The sequence below is a fragment of the Cimex lectularius genome, unplaced genomic scaffold (genome assembly GCF_000648675.2).
Source record: "Cimex lectularius strain Harlan isolate CLEC.00 unplaced genomic scaffold, Clec_2.1 scaffold61, whole genome shotgun sequence".
NCBI lineage: Eukaryota > Metazoa > Arthropoda > Insecta > Hemiptera > Cimicidae > Cimex > Cimex lectularius.
Genome location: NW_019392650.1, coordinates 1,516,400 through 1,534,489, shown reverse-complemented (window position 1 = coordinate 1,534,489; position 18,090 = coordinate 1,516,400). Strand labels below are relative to the sequence as shown.

General features: G+C 34.8%; 5 protein-coding genes across 11 annotated transcripts in view; 4 read left to right on the top strand and 1 right to left on the bottom strand.

Annotated features, from left to right (window-relative positions):
* Positions 1–240: 240 nt before the first annotated feature.
* Positions 241–3,175, top strand: LOC106672680 (DNA topoisomerase 3-beta-1). Its single transcript, XM_014404290.2, has one exon. It carries the CDS (start codon positions 535–537, stop codon positions 3,088–3,090), a length of 2,556 nt encoding a protein of 851 aa, XP_014259776.1. The 5' UTR covers positions 241–534; the 3' UTR covers positions 3,091–3,175.
* A 1,853-nt stretch (positions 3,176–5,028) lies between these two features.
* On the bottom strand, positions 5,029–6,508 carry LOC106672683 (NADH-cytochrome b5 reductase-like). Of its 3 annotated transcripts, none has more exons than XM_014404293.2 (2): positions 6,297–6,508; positions 5,029–6,204 (listed from the first exon to the last, which is right to left on the bottom strand). In XM_014404293.2, the coding sequence occupies exon 2, from the start codon at positions 6,161–6,163 to the stop codon at positions 5,273–5,275; it is 891 nt and encodes a 296-aa protein (XP_014259779.1). In that variant the 5' UTR covers positions 6,164–6,204; positions 6,297–6,508; the 3' UTR covers positions 5,029–5,272. The 3 variants fall into 3 exon arrangements, with proteins under 3 accessions (XP_014259779.1, XP_014259778.1, XP_014259781.1); XM_014404292.2 differs by having other exon boundaries at positions 6,293–6,506; XM_014404295.2 differs by having other exon boundaries at positions 6,397–6,492.
* Positions 6,509–6,551: 43 nt separating this feature from the next.
* Positions 6,552–9,394, top strand: LOC106672682 (GDP-Man:Man(3)GlcNAc(2)-PP-Dol alpha-1,2-mannosyltransferase). Its single transcript, XM_014404291.2, has 9 exons — positions 6,552–6,889; positions 6,945–7,078; positions 7,136–7,368; positions 8,021–8,238; positions 8,295–8,469; positions 8,524–8,645; positions 8,707–8,905; positions 8,959–9,154; positions 9,228–9,394. Exons 1-9 carry the CDS (start codon positions 6,770–6,772, stop codon positions 9,316–9,318), a joined length of 1,488 nt encoding a protein of 495 aa, XP_014259777.1. The 5' UTR covers positions 6,552–6,769; the 3' UTR covers positions 9,319–9,394.
* A 31-nt stretch (positions 9,395–9,425) lies between these two features.
* LOC106672703 lies at positions 9,426–13,162 on the top strand. Of its 2 annotated transcripts, XM_014404339.1 has the most exons (6): positions 9,426–9,594; positions 9,953–10,144; positions 10,206–10,337; positions 10,394–10,651; positions 10,953–12,609; positions 12,685–13,162. In XM_014404339.1, exons 1-6 carry the CDS (start codon positions 9,559–9,561, stop codon positions 13,143–13,145), a joined length of 2,736 nt encoding a protein of 911 aa, XP_014259825.1. In that variant the 5' UTR covers positions 9,426–9,558; the 3' UTR covers positions 13,146–13,162. The 2 variants fall into 2 exon arrangements, with proteins under 2 accessions (XP_014259825.1, XP_014259824.1); XM_014404338.1 differs by having other exon boundaries at positions 10,953–13,162.
* Positions 13,163–15,333: 2,171 nt separating this feature from the next.
* Positions 15,334–18,090, top strand: part of LOC106672673 (mitogen-activated protein kinase-binding protein 1) — a 174,836-nt gene continuing 172,079 nt past the window's right edge. For 2 of the 4 annotated variants that reach the window (XM_014404272.2, XM_014404276.2), the window contains exon 1: positions 15,334–15,475. The gene's annotated coding sequence lies outside the window, so the exon portion shown is untranslated. The remainder of the gene's footprint in view (positions 15,476–18,090) is intronic. The other 2 variants (XM_014404275.2, XM_014404271.2) reach the window with 1 other exon arrangement.

The window sequence follows — 18,090 nt, the reverse complement described above, 5'->3', positions numbered from 1 at the left end:
AAAATTATTTAAATTACTTTTCCTAAATAAAATAATCCTACTGGTTAAAGAAAGATAATAAGTATTAATTATATACAAGTATATAAAATAATAAATAAATAATTTATTATATAAATAATAAGTACAGTAACACATTTGTGCGCCTTATTTAGTCCGTTGTTTCTAATCGATTACTTTTCGTACTTGTTCTTTTTTTCTTCTTCTATTTTGGTTAAAAGTTTGTTTATTTAAGAAATTTAAAGTATTTGCATTATTTTAAAGGTAGTTTAGCTGATTGAATTCGAGTACTGACCTTGTTGGGGCTGAAGAGGTCATGTCGATTGTCGATGCCGACTGAAGTTCGATATCTAGCCGAAGGATTACAAGTTATAACTTTATAACAGGATTTTAAGGATGTAGATTGTAGAGTAAACAATTGATCGTTTAGGTTGGTTAGCGTTTGAATGACCGGTTTCAATGTCTTTGTGATAGTGGACTTTTTCATATTTCCTTTGTAAATGTTTTGGTTTTGAACGTTGTCGCATATTCGAGAAGATGAAAAAAGTGTTGATGGTTGCGGAAAAGCCGTCGCTGGCGGATTCGATCGCGAACATCCTCAGCCACGGGAAGAGCTGCCCGAGGAAGAGCAACTTCAACGGCACCAAAGTCCACGAATGGACTGGGACTTTCAGGAACGAGACTGTCGTCTTTCACATGACCTCCGTCGCCGGGCACGTTATGACATTAGACTTCACCGGCAAGTACAACAATTGGGACAGGGTGGAACCTGTGGAGCTGTTCTCCTGCACGACGGAAAAGAAGGAGGCGATGGCTAAGTTGAAAATCCCAGCTTTCCTCGCTCACGAGGCGAAAGGTTGCGACCATTTGGTTCTCTGGTTGGACTGCGACAAAGAAGGTGAAAATATCTGCTTCGAAGTGATCCACGCAGTAGAGAAGTCGCTCAAGAGGCCGTACACGGCTCACAATGATGTCGTATTCAGAGCACATTTCTCAGCCATTACGGAGAAGGAGCTGTTCAACGCTATGGCCAATCTGGGAAAGCCGAATGAAAACGAGGCGAAATCTGTGGATGCGAGGCAAGAACTCGACCTGCGGATCGGCTGTGCTTTCACACGTTTCCAGACAAAGTTTTTTCAAGGAAAGTATGCAGATCTGGACTCTTCATTCATATCTTATGGTCCTTGCCAGACGCCGACTTTGGGTTTTTGTGTCAGGCGCCATGATGAAATACAGACCTTCAAACCAGAGCCCTACTGGGTTTTAGAAGCTAAGATTCAGACAAGCGATGGTCGAGAAGTCAATCTCAGCTGGGAGAGGGTGAGATGTTTTGAAAAAGAAATAGCGCAGATGTTCCTTTATGGAGTCAAAGAATTCCCAACAGGCGTTGTAATTAGTGTAGTGAGCAATACCCATTTCAAAGGCAGGCCTCAAGCGCTAAATACATTCGAGCTCATGAAAGTCGGCAGTTCCAGACTTGGAATGGGGCCACACTACGTCATGCAGATTGCAGAGAAGTTATATATCGAAGGGTATATAAGTTATCCCAGAACTGAAACTACGCATTACCCTGAGAGTTTTGACCTTCACGGTACACTGAGCCAACTTCAGAATTCTGCCGATTGGGGAATGGAAATCAAACAACTGATGAAAGAGGGAATAAACAAACCGAAGAAAGGACATGACGCTGGCGATCACCCTCCTATCACTCCCATGAAACTCGCTCAAAAAAAAGATCTTGATAACGATTGCTGGAAAATATACGACTTCATCGCACGACACTTCATTGCAACTGTTTCCAAAGATTGTGAATACATAACGACTACTGTTAAAATAAGTATTGGGACTGAGGTCTTTTTCACTAGTGGGAAAACTCTCGTTTCACCGGGTTATACCACTGTCATGTTCTGGCAGGCATTGTCTAAAAATGAAATCGCACCTGAGTTTCAGAAAGGCGAAGAGGTGACCGTGCTGGATGTTAAAATGGTCGATTGTCAAACATGCCCTCCAGACTATTTGACAGAATCGGAACTGATCTCGTTAATGGAGAAGCATGGGATTGGCACAGATGCCTCAATTCCAGTTCACATAAATAACATTGGTTTAAGGAATTTTGTTAGAGTCGAACAAGGAAGAAGATTGATTCCTACGACTCTTGGGATTGTTCTGGTGCATGGTTATCAAAAAATTGACCCAGAGCTTGTTCTTCCTACAATGCGATCTGCAGTTGAAAAGCAGTTAAATTTGATCGCACAAGGCCTTGCAGATTACCATTCGGTCTTGCTTCATACTGTAAACATTTTTAAAATGAAATTTGTCTACTTTGTTAAAAATATCGAAGGAATGGATCAGTTGTTTGAAGTAAGATTTTCTACATTGGCAAATGCTGGAAAACCGCACTCGAGATGTGGAAAGTGTCGGAGATTTTTAAAATATATTCAGGCCAAACCTTCTAGGCTATATTGCCCCCACTGCGATGAGACGTACAATTTACCGCAGAATGGTATGATAAGGACTTATAAAGAATTGAAGTGCCCTCTTGACGATTTTGAACTTGTTTATTGGTTAATGGGCTCAAAGGGTAAAAGTTTTCCTCTGTGTCCTTACTGTTACAACAATCCACCATTTGAAGACATGAAAAAAGGCTCAGGATGCAATTCTTGCCAGCACCCGTCTTGTGTCCATTCTCTCCTTAATAATGGGATCTCGTCTTGCCAAGAATGTGACGGCACTTTGGTGCTCGATCCATCATCAGCTCCAAAGTGGAAAATGGGCTGCAACAAATGTGATGTTATATATTATCTGTTTGAAGATGCCACAAAAGTCTCTGTAGGGAAAGACGTATGCAGCTGTGGGGCACAGACCGTTTCGATCGAGTACAAAAAAGAGAAGACAAAACTGCCGAACAAGGCGACTGAGCTGACCGGTTGTATTTTCTGCTGCACAGAATTATCTTCTCTCGTTGAGAAGCAATGGGCCGTTGCGTGTCGACCAGCTATTTCCAAGCCTAGAGGGCGAGGTAGAGGGAAGGCCAAAGGGAAACCAAGACAGCCAAAAGATAAAATGGCTCATCTTGATTTGTATTTCGTCTAATGATCTTTTTCTCTTTTAAGAAAAGAAAGCTAGTCACAATATTGTTTTGGGTTTGTTTTCTATATGCAAATTGTTTGTTGTAGTTTCTTTTTAACTACTTAGTAGTGTTTTTAAATGTAATTAATGTATCAATTGTAAATATTATAATTGCATTTTTTTCAGTCTTTGGTTTGTTGTTTTAAGCCTAAAATTAACAAGTGTAATTTATTTTGTATATAGTTAATGAACTGCCAATTTTATTACATTTGTATCTATTGATTTATGGCTATTAAAAACCTTCATTTAAATTAAATTTTAATTTTTGTTCCCTGTGATTCTGGCTCAAAGCCCCCTGTGTATGTGTCCAGCATGCAGAGAAAGGACTTGATCAGTCCTACCTAATTAATGGTGCAATCTGCCACCGGTTCCTCTTCAGTTGACAATTCACCCAGTCGCCGGGTACCTGGGGCTCAGTGGAGCTTTTTTGTTCCATGGCCGCTTCGACAACAAAAGTAAAATAATTGGCACCACACCGTTTTTATTTTCGGAAAACAGTGAAACCTTCAGGGTGAAATAGCAAAACAGAAAGAAAAAAAAAGTAAAATATTAATATGAATAAAATGGAAAAAAAGAAATAAAACAAGATTCTTCAACAATAAAACAAAAAACAAAACTGTCTGAAAACCATTCTCATAATAAAATAAATTAAAAGTTCAAACCTTGTCTAAATTCTCTTCCTTCTCGCTCCAGAGCGGTCTCCCGTCACATGCGTGAACCGTCCACTCCACGAAGAGAAAAGTCCCAAAGTAATTAAATAAAACACCACCACGTCCTTTTTTCTACTTTTTTGTCCGGCTTGTCCACACTGCCCTGTCCAAGCTCAAGCCTTCTTGTTCACACCGGCTGGGCCCGACTCCTCGCCGAGCCCTGACTGGGCCTCCTTCGGCTTCCAAATACCACCCGCGCATCTTTGGCCTCTTCCAGGCTTCGCTCAACCTTGCCAAAGGCACCCTTTTCTCTGCCCGAGTTCGGTCACCCCATGCAAAGAAACATTTTTTTTCCTCTCATTTTCACTTGTAACAAATCCTTGGCTCCATATAGAGAACATGTAGAAATGCCATCCGATATATATGGCTTCTTATATTGAGCACGTAGGAATGCTGCTCAATATGAGAATTGTGCTTAAGCACTGAGTATCTAGGTCCGTGTTCTTATTTTTGGAGTAAACAGTACTGTATACAAGTAATGATAGTTTAGTGTCCCTAGGGTTTGTTAAAGAGTAAATATATTGGTGAGGGTCCATGGTCAAATATTGAGTATCCCATCATCCCTCAATTAAGTTATATAATAGGCATAAAGCGTGAAGGAGGAATATCAAGACTCCACCATTCTAACTGTACGAATTATGTAAATAAGAATGAATGTATTTAAGAGTGAATGGGTTTAGAATTAGGATCTGATAACCTTGGGAGCTGAAATCACCTACCTATTGATAGCAAATGGATCCCAACCTCAATGACTGGACATATCAAACCGAGGTTTGACATTGACCCTGGACTGCCAACACCAGGGGTGGGTGATTCTCGAGGCCTGCCAATACTTCATTGTGAAGAACAGAATCTAGAATTGCCAGTGAAAAGTAAGAAGTGATAGGCTCAACTCTATACACCTGTATTGGGCTCGTAATAATAATAAACTTTACAATGGGTGGGTCACACTATTTACAATGTTCATGTGCTCCTGCTGAGCAACTCAATTTTTCTCTCTGTCTTTGTTCTCATCTAGGCTCAGTGTAGTGTAGTAAGGGTGAGATTTCAAAATTTAAATTGCCTGCTCACAGTACCAGCACTACACGTGTGTGCAGATTTTGGCTTAATAAATCACTAATCAGTTCCCTATGTTTACTTTTATTTTAATATTTGGGAAGGAGGTGTTGTTGTGTATTAGAAACAACAATCATTATCATTCTCATCCAGTTTATACATAATAAAGTGAAACAAAAAATAATAAATAACAAAAACTTTAAAATAATTGTTCTACTGATCAGTCTTGTTATTGGTATTTTATTGTATTTTTTATTACTGTCCTACAAGAGGGCTTAATGTAATTTGGTTCATTGTATACGATTCTGTAGTCGTGACAGCAAAATTAACATTAAAATTCCAATAAATATTAGGATAAATCTTTTCTTATCTTCTTTGGCTTAGAAAATAAATATGTTGCTTTCTTTAACACCATGTTTAATAAGTGAACCTTTAATATCACAGCAAAACTTTTCAGAGCCGCAGATTAAAAATTGATCCCTCTCAACTGATTTAATAAAATTTAGCAGAACACTTTCACCTATTCGACCTTCAACGAATTTCTCAGAATATTTTTTGTTTTTAATATCAAAGTTTTGCGATAAGAAATAAGTACTGTGAAAATTCCAAAAGGATGACAGTTTTTCTAATTCAGACCTCAGGATTATATCTGCCGATGATTTGCATCCATACAAAAACGTGATAATCGTATCATCTTGATCATTGGATATTATGGCTTTTGATACAGCATACATCGGTGCAACTCCAGTACCCATGGATATCATTATTATATGAGGGTACTTATTAGTGGTGTAAGAAAAATCGCCATAAGGCCCTCTCCATAGAGTTGAATCACCTACGTTCAATGTTTTAAGGTAATTTGACATTAAACCGTTCTCATAGAGTTTGATGGCCACATCAAATCCACAATTCTGGTTTTCCTCGCTGTTTGGGATAACTGTGTAAGCTCTTGTGGTCAATTTATTTGTTTTCAGTTCTTCATTCATTTTAAGGATAAGATGCTGCCCTGCTTTAATCGGAAGCAAACCACGCTGGCTTTCATTGTCTTTAACAGCCGTAAAGGTGTATAAATTTGTGTCAGCTGTCAATCGACGGACCTTCGATAGCACAAAGGTTTTGAAATGAGTTTCTGAAAGAAGATCAAATCTGGGGCTATTTTTTCCCAAACCATCTTTCCGCCATCGCTCGAGCTGGCATTCATATATGTCGAATACACACGGGTTGCAGCCGTTGTGACAGCAGTCGTCCTCCGTCGGCTCTTCAGGCCTCATGGGAACTGCTAAAACATTTCAAAGAGGAAGTCCATGCTAAACTGAAAATTTGAGAGAAAAAAAAAGAATAGAATCAAAAGAGAAGCTATGACAAAAGAAACTTGTTCAATTTGAAACCTGACATTTTACCCACAAGAAAATGTAGTCAATCAAAACAGCCAACTTTCTAAAGCTCGCATATATCATAATAATTCAAATATTTTCTCTCTGGTTTTTGATAAAAAAACATTTACCAGAGGATTTTGAAGTGCCAGTATCATACCAAACCTATTAGTACTATTTCAAAAATTTAAACAAATGTACTTTGAAAGTGTGTCGATATGTGGTTGTATCGTATTGATAAGAGATAGTGAGATACAGTACTGAAACCTCTTTGTTGATTACGTATTTTGTTTGAACTTTTGTCATTTTTAGAAAAACAGTTTTTATTTTATCTTCCCCGGCTTCTTTTATTTTGTGTCAACGTGTCAATTTTTGTAGTTTGTAAATCTAATTAGAATGAGATATGAGTTTTAATAGGAAGTATAGATAGAGATGACGTGATTTCTACTTTAACTTGGAAAACTTTCAACTCAGTTTATATAAAAGAATGTGATAATAGTTTAAATGGATTTTAGCTGTTTTAAAATGTATTCCATCAATTTAGTTTCGTTGATTCAATGGGCGTTCGTGCTCGTAGTTTCCACAGTAGTACTTATAATATTGTTATCATTGATTGCCAAGAAGGTATGATCAGAGAGAGTTTGTTTGAGTCGGTTATTCATCTTTTCTTTTTTCCCAGTACTTTCAGAAAGTTAGAGAAAAAGCGAGAAAGAGTGGTCAGCCATTCTCAGTTGCGCTGTTTCACCCGTACTGCAATGCTGGCGGCGGTGGAGAACGAGTGCTGTGGTGTGCGGTCAAGGCAATTCAAGCAAGGTAGCTCATCGAAAATATAAAAATAAACAGTTTCTTGATTAAAAAATATGTTTTCAGATATAGTTCGACGAAAATAGTAATATACACTGGAGATCTGAATGCCTCTCCAGCAGAGATAGTCAAGAAAGTATATACACGATTCAACATCACTTTATCGTCACCAGTTGAATTTATTTATTTGCATAAGAGGAAGTACATCGAGGCAAGCCGATACCCGCATTTTACACTTCTCTGTCAATCCTTAGGATCTATTTCACTCGGTTGTGAAGCCCTATTCGCTTTTTTACCAGGTAATTGAATTTCATGTGTACTCATATCCCATTGATCGTGGTACAGTTGAAGAAGAAATTTGTAAGTCTAGTTCATACTGATGAGTTTTGTTTCTAAACTTTGCATAAAACCGTTTTAGAAAAGACAGTTCTACTTGCATAAATTTTAGGTAGCGATCCGGATTTCAAGAATTAAATATACTTCTATAAATAAAGTTGGCTAAAACTTCTCTGAGCAGAATTATCTTTTCCAAAAAGTGAACTCCATACTCACCCTCACCTCAAACCTCATCTGGCCACCGCAATCCCCTATAGACTTATTATAATAATAATAAAAATTAGAAAAGTTTTGAACAAAAGACCTTGAAAATACATTAAAAAAAATAAAAAAAGGAAATGTGTAAAAGAATGATCATTGAATGACCTCACTGCTGTTGATGTAAAAGTAATATATGTCTTACAGACTAAAACAAGAATTGGAAGACCAAAATAGACAGAAAATACTAAATTACTTAGAATAATTTAAAAATGTAATCAGTGCTTATCTATTATTTTAAACTTGTATAATAATGATGCAAAATATCTTTTATTTTGTTTGATTAGAACTTTGAAAATATAGTAATTAGATTTACGTTAAACATATTATTTATTTACAATTTTACTATGATTTTAGATGTGTATATTGACAGCATGGGCTTTTCCTTTACACTTCCATTGTTCAAATTAATTGGTGGTTGCACTACGGCTTGCTATGTACATTACCCTACCATATCAAAAGACATGCTCAAGAGAGTGATTTCACGAGACGTAACAATTACAAACCGTGCCCATGTCGCAAGAAGTCCGATTCTTTCCTTCGCAAAACTCGTTTACTACAGACTCTTTGCTATGGTAAGTTTATCGTCAAAAGATTTATTCCTTATTTGAAGCTATACAATTTTTTTCAGGTTTATAGTATTTGTGGAGGGTATTCAGACTCAATTATGGTCAATTCGTCATGGACTGAGGACCAGATCACCTATATTTGGTCGGGCTGCAGGGATGGAAAGAACCCTACCCACAGGGTTTATCCTCCTTGCGACACTAAATCACTCCAAGCCATGCCTTTAGCTAAAGACATAGGTATGTCACAATTAATTTTTGCTCGGCGGAATTCATAACTGTTTAAATTCATAGGGGAAAGCAAGGAGATTAAAATTGTGTCCGTTGGCCAGTATAGACCAGAAAAAGACCATCCCCTTCAATTAAAAGCATTGTACGAGCTGAGGCAGATTGTGAGCGAGGAAACTTGGGACAGAGTAAATTTTTATTTGATGTAAAATTGCATTTGATATATATAATTATTATTTGATGTTACAGATTAAATTAGTGTTCATCGGATCGTGTCGAGACAGTGAAGACCATATTAGAGTAAAGGACATGATGGATCTCTGCAAGCATTTGTCACTTGAAAATAATGTTGAATTTAAAGTCAATGTTACATATGAAGAGTTAAAACAAGAACTTGCTTCCAGCATGATTGGTCTTCATGCCATGTGGAATGAACATTTTGGAATTGGTAAAAAATATTTGAATTTTTTTTTCAAAGTTAATAATTTTGATAACCCTCAGGTGTTGTTGAGTGCATGGCTGCAGGCCACATTATGGTCGCACATCGCTCTGGTGGACCCAAAGCTGATATAATCGAAGAAGCGGAAGGAAGCAGGAATGGGTTCTTAGCATATGATGAACGAGAATATGCTGAAGCGATTGCTGCAATTATTAAATTATCTCCAGCAACCCGGAAAAAGATAAGGGAAGCTGCTCGGTAAGCATTTATTCATATTTGAAATTACTAATTAATTTTAAATTTGTGTAAAAACTTTTATTTGTATTTGTAGGTCTTCTGTTGATAGATTTAGTACTGCCGAATTTGAAAAAGCATTTCTCAGAACCATTGAACCTTTATTTTCTTGTAATAAAGTGAACTGACCTAATTCAAGATGCACATTATATGATTTAGCAATTGTTTAAATCATATGTATATAATAAATTTTTTTTACAATAATTTGCTGACTTTTATTCCTTATCACCTTGGAAACAACACTTTTCATATTCTTATTTTTTAGTTACATTACATTAAAATCCCAAATTTTTAATATATACAAAAATGTAATAGTTTACCAACACTTACAATAAATATATGCATGCAGAGTCGTACTCATACACAACATGGGAAAAGCTCAATGCTGTGTAAATCGGAAGAAGGTAAGTTTCATACTATAGTCTTAAAAATTAATAGTCTTAAAAATTAAAATTTCAACAAGAACAAAACACAAAATTAATTAATTAAAAGTTGGTAAGAAAAAGTTAAAGTGCCATGCAACATACAAAATTGATAAAAATTGAATCGAACTGTAGTGATGTAAAAAATAAGAAATAAAGAAAACTAAAACTGAATAAACTTAATTTGTTATTTATTGAATTGTGTTTTAGGTTAATAATATGCATAACTATTGATTTAAAATTTAAATTTCTGATAATATTCGCATGAATAAGAATCATAACACAATTTAAATATTTACTCTCAGTCCATGTACAATTATTATTTATTTTCTTATTTCAGTTAACAATTCTTGGATTAAACAGCTTATTTGCAAAACTGTCTTCATTTTTACTAAAGCAATCACCTCATATCAACAGACTCGCTTTGTACGATGAAGATGATGTAGGCTTCCCTTGTGATATCTCAAATATTAACACTCAGTGTAAAATAAGGGCTTACATTGGTCAAGATCAGTTACAATGTGCTGTCAAGGTAAATCCGTAAGGTTATCAATTAAACATTTTTTTAATCAATCAAACATTGCAAATTTCAGAATTCCGATGTGGTTTTGATCGGGGACCAGGAAGATATCACATCACTTGTTCCCCATCACAAAAGAAACTTGCACAAGGAGAGTAGCAAGTTGCATGAATATGCCTGTGCGATTGCTGAAAATGCGCCTCAAGTAAGTTTCAACATGTAAAGCAAGAATTGCTTTGAATTAATAAGCATTTTCCACAGGCCGTAGTCCTTGTCGCTATATCCCCTGTCAATTGTCTTTTGCCTCTTGTGAGTGAGTATTTGATTAATTTGGGTGTCTATGATTGCAACAAAGTCCTGGGCGTGACAGCGGTTGATAATGTCAGAGCAAACAAACTTGCAGCTAACTTTCTCAACATGGATCCGAGAAAAGTCATCCTCCCTGTCATTGGTGGCTCCTCGCCAGACACGAGAGTCCCAGTATTTTCACAGGCGAGGCCTACTCTAAACCTCACGAAGGTATTCTATTTTTTTGCCATTTTGTAATTTGTAATAATGTATTGCATTATTCATGAAGTTATAATAATAAAATTATAGAAAAAAATTAACACAAATGAGATGTATCATAAATATGTATTTATGAAGGATATTTTGTCAAAATGAACTGAAATTACAATTGTGATTAAGCTAGATATTTCATTAAAAAAATATATTCTAATGTTTAATAAATTATTTGTAAGGATGTCTAAATTAATGAAACCATAGCTCTATGATCTTATAATTATTAATCAATTACAAAAGATATATTTATTTGTTTTAGAAAAATTGGCTTTCAATGACATGGGATATCAAAAATTCTGAGACACTGATTCACAGGACGAGAGGGCAAGCTGAATCTGTGAATAAGGCATATGCAACAGTAAGATTCGTCCACTCGGTATTAGCTGGTTTGAGAGGAGAGCCAAATATTGCAGAAATACTTTTGGCCAAAACGATTTTAGTGCCTGAAACTTCTTACTTCGCCCTTCCTGTCATTCTAGGCCCACAGGGTATAAAGTATAGATTCAATCTCCCGGTGCTGACCCAGAGTGAGACACTGCTGGTCGAGCACGCTGCAAAATGCATTAACAGGGATGTAGAGAATGGACTCAAATATTTGGACACCAAATATTTCCCTGATGATACGATTTGTGATGCAAAAAGTCTTGTCGGCACTTTAATAAAGAAACTATGCAGCAACGGAAACAACGAGGATGTTTCTAAGAAGCCAGAGTATTTGCTAATGACAAACAAACAGACTGTGGACTTGAATCCTGAGTTTAAACCGTCTGAAACCCCTGTAGCAATGCCATTTGTAGAAAATGAAAACTGTGCAATTTGTAATAAAGGCTGTACTCCATTAATTCTACCTGTTCCCCCTTCAACTCCTCGAAAGGTTCATCTATCATCTCCTTCTACTATAAAAGAGGTTCAAAAAGCATCAACCCCATTTGCCCCAATCGTGGGTAAGGAAAAAGACAAAAACTTTAACACATTTGATTCCATTGTAAATTGTGTTGACACGGAAAGTAAAAAGAGTGATAATTTGTCAAGTAATTTGCCATCTTTAAAGAACAGCAACAATAATGAGAGTGTGGCGAATAGTATTATCGAAGAGAGGATAAAAGCCAAAGCTAAAACATTGAGAGATGAGAAGGAAAGAGAGGAAATTCGTAAGCACTCTAAAAATAGTCTCATACTCTCAAAGAAAAAAGATGACATCAAAGGTGAAAGTTGTGAAAAAAAAGGAGAGGACATCAAACTGCGTGCGGAAATAGAAATTTTATGCCAACAAAACAGAAACAATATCTGCAAAGAATGTAAAACAATGCAAAAAAATGATACTGCTAAATCTGAATTTAATGGTGATAATTGGCCAGAAAATTATGGCGAGAAAAAAGAATTTTTTGATTTGAAAGAGTTTAAAAAGAGACCTGTCCCCAATTGGAAAGACAAATTTCAATTCACTGAACACAAAACTGAGTGTTCGGTGGAGAAGAAAAATTTGCTAGAATTGATTTTCTCAATGAGGCTTCAACCTCCTAAAAAGCCAAAGCTATATCAAACCAAAATGGAGCCTACTTCATATATTCTCTCAAAGAAAAAAAACCTTTTGAATTTTGGAAGAAAAGAGAAACCAGTCATCTCCTCAAACCAAGTAAATTACTTCTCAAAACTTTATGATTTCTTTTGTTCTATAGGGAATGCGAAACCAGAAAAAAAATTCAATTTAATAAAAGACAATGTGGAAATGAATTGCAAAGAAATAGAAGAAACTTCTGATGTTGATAAAGATAAGAAATGCATAAAACAAGAAAAGAAGAAATCTTTACATTGTGTACAAACTAACCCATCATTGCTCGGATTACTTACAAGTATAAAAGCTAGTCAAAAAGAATTTGCAAAAAGGAAGGAACTAACAGAAAAAAATGCTGGTGGTAAGGAGTCATCAACACCAAATCATAAAACTCAATTATCCACAATTACTAACATACCACCTCCCATTTTTACAGTTGACCACCTTAAACTTTGTAAACAAATAGATGATTTTGCTAAAACAAAGATGGACAAACTCTCAAAAGTCTATACTCCAAAGTACCCTCATCTTCTTCATGGCTCATATCCAGAGTCGAGTTTGTCCAAACTTACCTTGTTCAAAAAATCCATTAAAAACACCATTCAAGTAGAGAACAACATACTTAATCAAAATAAAAACCTAAACAAAATAACAAATGTGCCCAGTTACTCAGAGAAGAGCAAGTCATACACTATTATTTCTCAACCAAGTACTAATGAAATGAAATCACAGTTCGTAAAAAAATTCGCAATGTTTTCTCAGTTGCATTCTCGAGGCTGTGAAGACTGTGAGCTGTGTAAAATGAAAATGAAAAAACTCCGTGATCAATTTAATTATATATATGATGAAACAAGAAGTATTCAGTCAAAGCTTGTGTCAAAGTCAAATAACAAATAAATTGATTGTTCCCAAAATTTATTGAACATTTAAAAATAATGTAATAATAATGTAATGTAATTAAAAATAATGTAATATTCAAGCTTCTTTTTGCAGTTTGTCTGAATTAATTTGATTAATTTCACTGCATGTGTCATTTAATTCTTCTAGAGCAGGGGTGCTCAAACTTGAACTGCTGGCGATCTACCTCAATATTTTTAGACTACTTACNATCTACTCAAAAAGCACTCGCGATCGACTGGTCGATCGCGATCGACCGTTTGAGCACCCCTGTTCTAGAGACTTCTGCAGGAATTGAGAGGAATGTGCATGTACAGACATTCGCCAGCAATGGCCAGTATTGTTGTAAAGAATATTTTAGTTGTGCTGGCACATGTCTGTGCATGAATTCATGCATAGTAATTATTTTATCTGAGCTGGTGCATGTCTATGGCATTGGTGAAGGGATGAACATCGAAAAATTAATTGAACTGGTTCGAGGATATGAAATCTGTCTTCATTGTCTACTAGGTCTTTTTAGAGCGTGTATTGTTATTTTTATTTTTTTATTTTTAAATTTATTGTATGCACATCATATCTTATTACACTTTTTTGTCCTACTTCCACACAATCCAACTTCTTTCCTCGATGTTGCTTTGCTCAACCGAAAAGTTTTTTATTTTTAACATGTTTAGTTTAAAAAAAGTAGGTAGGTACATTTTCATTCTACTCCCAATTTATTTGTTGATGCTCGTATTGAGCTGTCATGTTTATACCGTGTCTGCCATGTTACATGCTGGTATATATGAATGGCCTTTAATTTTTTGTGCTTAAAATTTTCTCTATTCTAAAATTTAAGGTTTTATATCAATTTCCAATTATTCAGATGTGGATGTTTTTATCTATGCCATTTTTCCTTGGGCCTGAAGTCTGAAATTGATTCATATAGCGGAAATAAATAACTTTATTTCCATTTCCATGTTGCATTTCACATTTCACTAAACAACAAAAACAAGTTAAAAGATTTAACATAAAACAAACCACTGTGAATTTAAAGATTAATTTAATTTCAAAATGACTTTTATTTTAAACTATAAAGGTTCCTTAATTTTGTGACTTATTCCACCCCTTCCACACCCTATTGCCAATCACAATGCAACCCACTCGTTGCAACCTTATAAACAGACTTGACTTTACAAAAATGCACGTACAGAGCCAACACTGAGGATGGTGAAATGCTAATAAACTAAATAATAAATAACTAAATGATAATAAGTATGACCAATATCGACTAAATTACAGGTTCATCACCCCTCAGTGTTTACGAATTACATTTGAATATATCAGTTAACTTTTCTTTGTGATTTCATTTCAATAACGATTATTTCTTATGAAGCATATTATTTTTTATATTAAACTGAGATTGTGTGTGATTTGTGTTAATTTTTTTTCAAAAGTTCAAGATGTTTCCAACTTTGTGTATCACACTTGAGTATGTCATTTAATTTTTTATTTCATTTCAATTGCCATTATTTGTATTATTGTATATCTATTATTTTTCATATTGAATTGAGATTTTGTGGGTGATTTTAATTATATATATTGAAAAAAAAAATTGTGTACATTTTTCCCCAAAAGTTGAAGATGTTTCCAATATTGTGAATTACACTTGATATCATTTAATTTTAATCTCATTTTAATTACCATTTATTTTTTCATTTAATTATATATTAAAAAAAAATGATTTGTGTACATATTTTTTCCCAAAAGTTTAAGAAGTTTACTACATTGTCAATCACATTTGACTATATCATTTTTTTAAAATTCATTTCAATTGCCATTATTTGTTCTTAAGTCTAATAATTTTTTTTATTAAATTGAGTTTTTGTGGGTGATTTTAATTATATATTTAAAAAAAAAACTGATTTGTGTAAATTTTTTCCCAAAAGGTCAAGATGTTTCCTATATTGTGAATCGCATTTGACTATCATTTTTTTAAAATTCATTTCAATTGACATTATTTGTTCTTAAATTTGTTTTGTATTAAATTGAGTTTTGTGGGTGATTTTAATTATATATTTAAAAAAAACTGATTTGTGTAAATTTTTTCCCAAAAGTTCAAGGTGTTTCCAAGTTAGCAGCTAGCAGCGCCATCTGCCGGCCGTTCGTCGAACCGCCATAACCTATCGGGGGTCGGTCACGTCGTCGGCCGTGTGCGGAAATCAGTTCGCTTCCGAAGACCGCGTCGACCGCTCGCTGACCGCTTTCATTGCGTTTCATAGCCAAAAGCCGAGAAATGAGCCCGGGCTCGTCGGCCAACATCGCCAGCCAGAGCCATCGCCAGGACCCGGGTGAGTCCGACCAACTCTTTTTCCTCATTTTTCGTCCTTCCGTCCGCCGCCCGCCGCCGTTCACCTGGCCGAGCTGCGACACGAGTCTTTCCCTTGTTTGTTTATTCCGTGTCCGCCGATCCGTTATCTCAATTATGCTCCATAAGCCGTCGATCGTATGTCCCAAGCAAAGCCTCTTTTAATTTTTAAACCCATCTTCTCCACTACCGCCTGTTTATTAATGTTAAAATGTAATAAAACATTCACCTGCGGTCGCTGAGGTGTTCGGTCCGTTTATATTCCCGTCTTACACAGTTAGAAACACTAAATCATGTCCGAAATACATCCCGAGGTGTTAATCCTTTAAAAACCTAGTACTAAATCTATGCAAAAATTAAATATGCGCATAAATGTCCTGTTTTTATAATTAACGAGCTAACCACTGAATTTCTCTGTTATATTTCTTAATTTTCTAAAGTTAATAGAATTACAGAAAAATCTCTTAAAATTGTGTCAGTAACTTGCACATAAAAACAAAGTGTATTAAAAAATTAAAAATTGATTTATTAATTAAATTAAACCCAAAGTGTGTTCATTTTTCAGTTATTTTGTAATATATTATTAAGTGACGTCATGAGTTTTTACAGCTGATCGATGTCCAACTGTCATTTTCCGCAGAGTAAATAATTAAAACAACGTTAACAGTCTATAAATAAATGCCGGAAAGCTTAAAACCAAAATATAATCGATTTCGACAAGAATATTATATATTTTATTGGTTGTACACCTCAAATTTTATTTTGAAGTGAGAAAGCTAACGTGGCCCCCTAACCGTAGATAAACGGTCGTTTTTCCTGTCAAATTTTACATTTTAAAAAATATTTTAATGCCGATTAGCAGGAGGGAAATGCGTTTACTGATTTGCACAATGCAAGAACGTATGTATAATTAAAATAAATACATCATTTAAAAAAAACATTGAAGTCCGTTTGATGTTGATTTTTGAATTCTATTGTTTAGTGACGTCATAACATAACTTTCATTTTCCGACAAGCAATAATTAAAAAAAAAATAATTGCCGGATAATTGAGGAGAAATATGTAATCGATCCCCTCATTTCGACTAAATTTTATTTACATAGTACATATACATATTATAGGGGTGGTTAAGCAAGCCTTACAATTTTATTTTGAACTGAGAATGGTAAAAGACTTTGCATCCTTTTACAACGATTTTTTTTGTTCGTTTTACGATTTATAATTATCAGGAGGGAAACACGTTTGTTATTCACTGGCTCATAACGCAAAGTATGTATAATTAAAATTAAAAATTAATAATTTATAAATAACTGCCAGATAGTTGAAAGCAAAAATGTAATCGATCCCCTCATTTCGAATATATTTTATTTACCTAATACATATACAGGGTTTAAAATTTTATTTTGAAGTGAGGAAGGTTACGTGGCTTCGTAACCATTTACAAACGGTCCTTTTTTTTACATTTTACGATTTACAATTAATTATCAGGAGAGAAATGGGTTTGGTAATCACTAGCACATCACAAAGTATCTGTAATCAAAATTAAAAGTAAGTAAATTTAATTAACGGTCTTGTGGTTGTTTGAATTTATAGTATTTGGTGACGTAATGACTTTTTCCTGTAGCTGATGGATGTCTGTACAATGTATTTAATGTAGTTGTTAAAAAGGTTAATAATTTATAAACAATTGCAGGATAGTTTAAAACATGTAATGTTTAATTGATCTATTATTATGTAAATAGAAAATAATATATTTATTTGCATAATACAAGAATATAGGGTAGTGGTTGCACACCACATTTTAAATAGAAGCGAGGAAAAAACATGATATCTAAATATAACATTTTCTTATGAAATTTTACGATTTTATACAATATTTTAACGTTAATTAGCCGGGGAAAATGGTAAAATCGTCGACTTTTGCTTTCAGAAACGTGATTTTTTCCCGTTTGTACAACCGCTTTTCCGCGATAGCCTTCCCTCTCTCGAGTGCTAGTTACCGTTATGCTGGATATTATGTTTACAGGCGGATTGCCGGGGACAAAACCCAGTGGGAAATTCAAAGGCAGGTGGATTAAAATAAATCTTTTTTCCTGTAAAGACGATGAACGACCCCATCATCATTACTAAAAGTCCCAATATAAACAATTAGACGGGCTTGAATTAGCTTCAAGTAGAAAAATTATACTAAGATAACCTTGTAGCACAGTGTAAAACACTTCTAAACAAAAGGGAACTAAGTTCAAGACAACAGGTTCAATTTGAGTAAAAAGCCTAAGAAAAAGAAATCGACCCTTGAATAAACATCAGAACCCTCAATACATTTTATTAACTATGTATAAGCTCGAGTTTTCCCTGAGAACTTCAGAAACTAGAGTCCGATCGTTCAGATTCCTCAAAAAATGAAAAATCCTTTATTTCATTTTATTATATTTAAGGCGAAGTTTTTGTCTCGAATCAAGAACAAGGTGGATTGCATAATACGATGATTAGAACGCTTTCGTCTGAAAGAAATGGAAATATTTTAATTTAACGACCACAAGAAATCCTCAATAATGGCATAAACATTTAACTCTTCTTATAAAATTATCCTTATAA

Excerpts from the sequence above, each read along its gene's own strand:
- LOC106672680 (XM_014404290.2), top strand. The coding sequence starts at position 535 with ATGAAAAAAGTGTTGATGGTTGCGGAAAAGCCGTCGCTGGCGGATTCG.
- LOC106672683 (XM_014404293.2), bottom strand. The coding sequence starts at position 6,163 with ATGAGGCCTGAAGAGCCGACGGAGGACGACTGCTGTCACAACGGCTGC.
- LOC106672682 (XM_014404291.2), top strand. The coding sequence starts at position 6,770 with ATGGATTTTAGCTGTTTTAAAATGTATTCCATCAATTTAGTTTCGTTG. Across the intron at positions 8,470-8,523 it reads GCCTTTAGCTAAAGACATAG|GGGAAAGCAAGGAGATTAAA; the intron begins GTATGTCACAAT and ends TTAAATTCATAG. Across the intron at positions 8,906-8,958 it reads GAATGAACATTTTGGAATTG|GTGTTGTTGAGTGCATGGCT; the intron begins GTAAAAAATATT and ends GATAACCCTCAG.
- LOC106672703 (XM_014404338.1), top strand. The coding sequence starts at position 9,559 with ATGGGAAAAGCTCAATGCTGTGTAAATCGGAAGAAG. Across the intron at positions 10,145-10,205 it reads AGTTACAATGTGCTGTCAAG|AATTCCGATGTGGTTTTGAT; the intron begins GTAAATCCGTAA and ends TGCAAATTTCAG. Across the intron at positions 10,338-10,393 it reads TTGCTGAAAATGCGCCTCAA|GCCGTAGTCCTTGTCGCTAT; the intron begins GTAAGTTTCAAC and ends CATTTTCCACAG.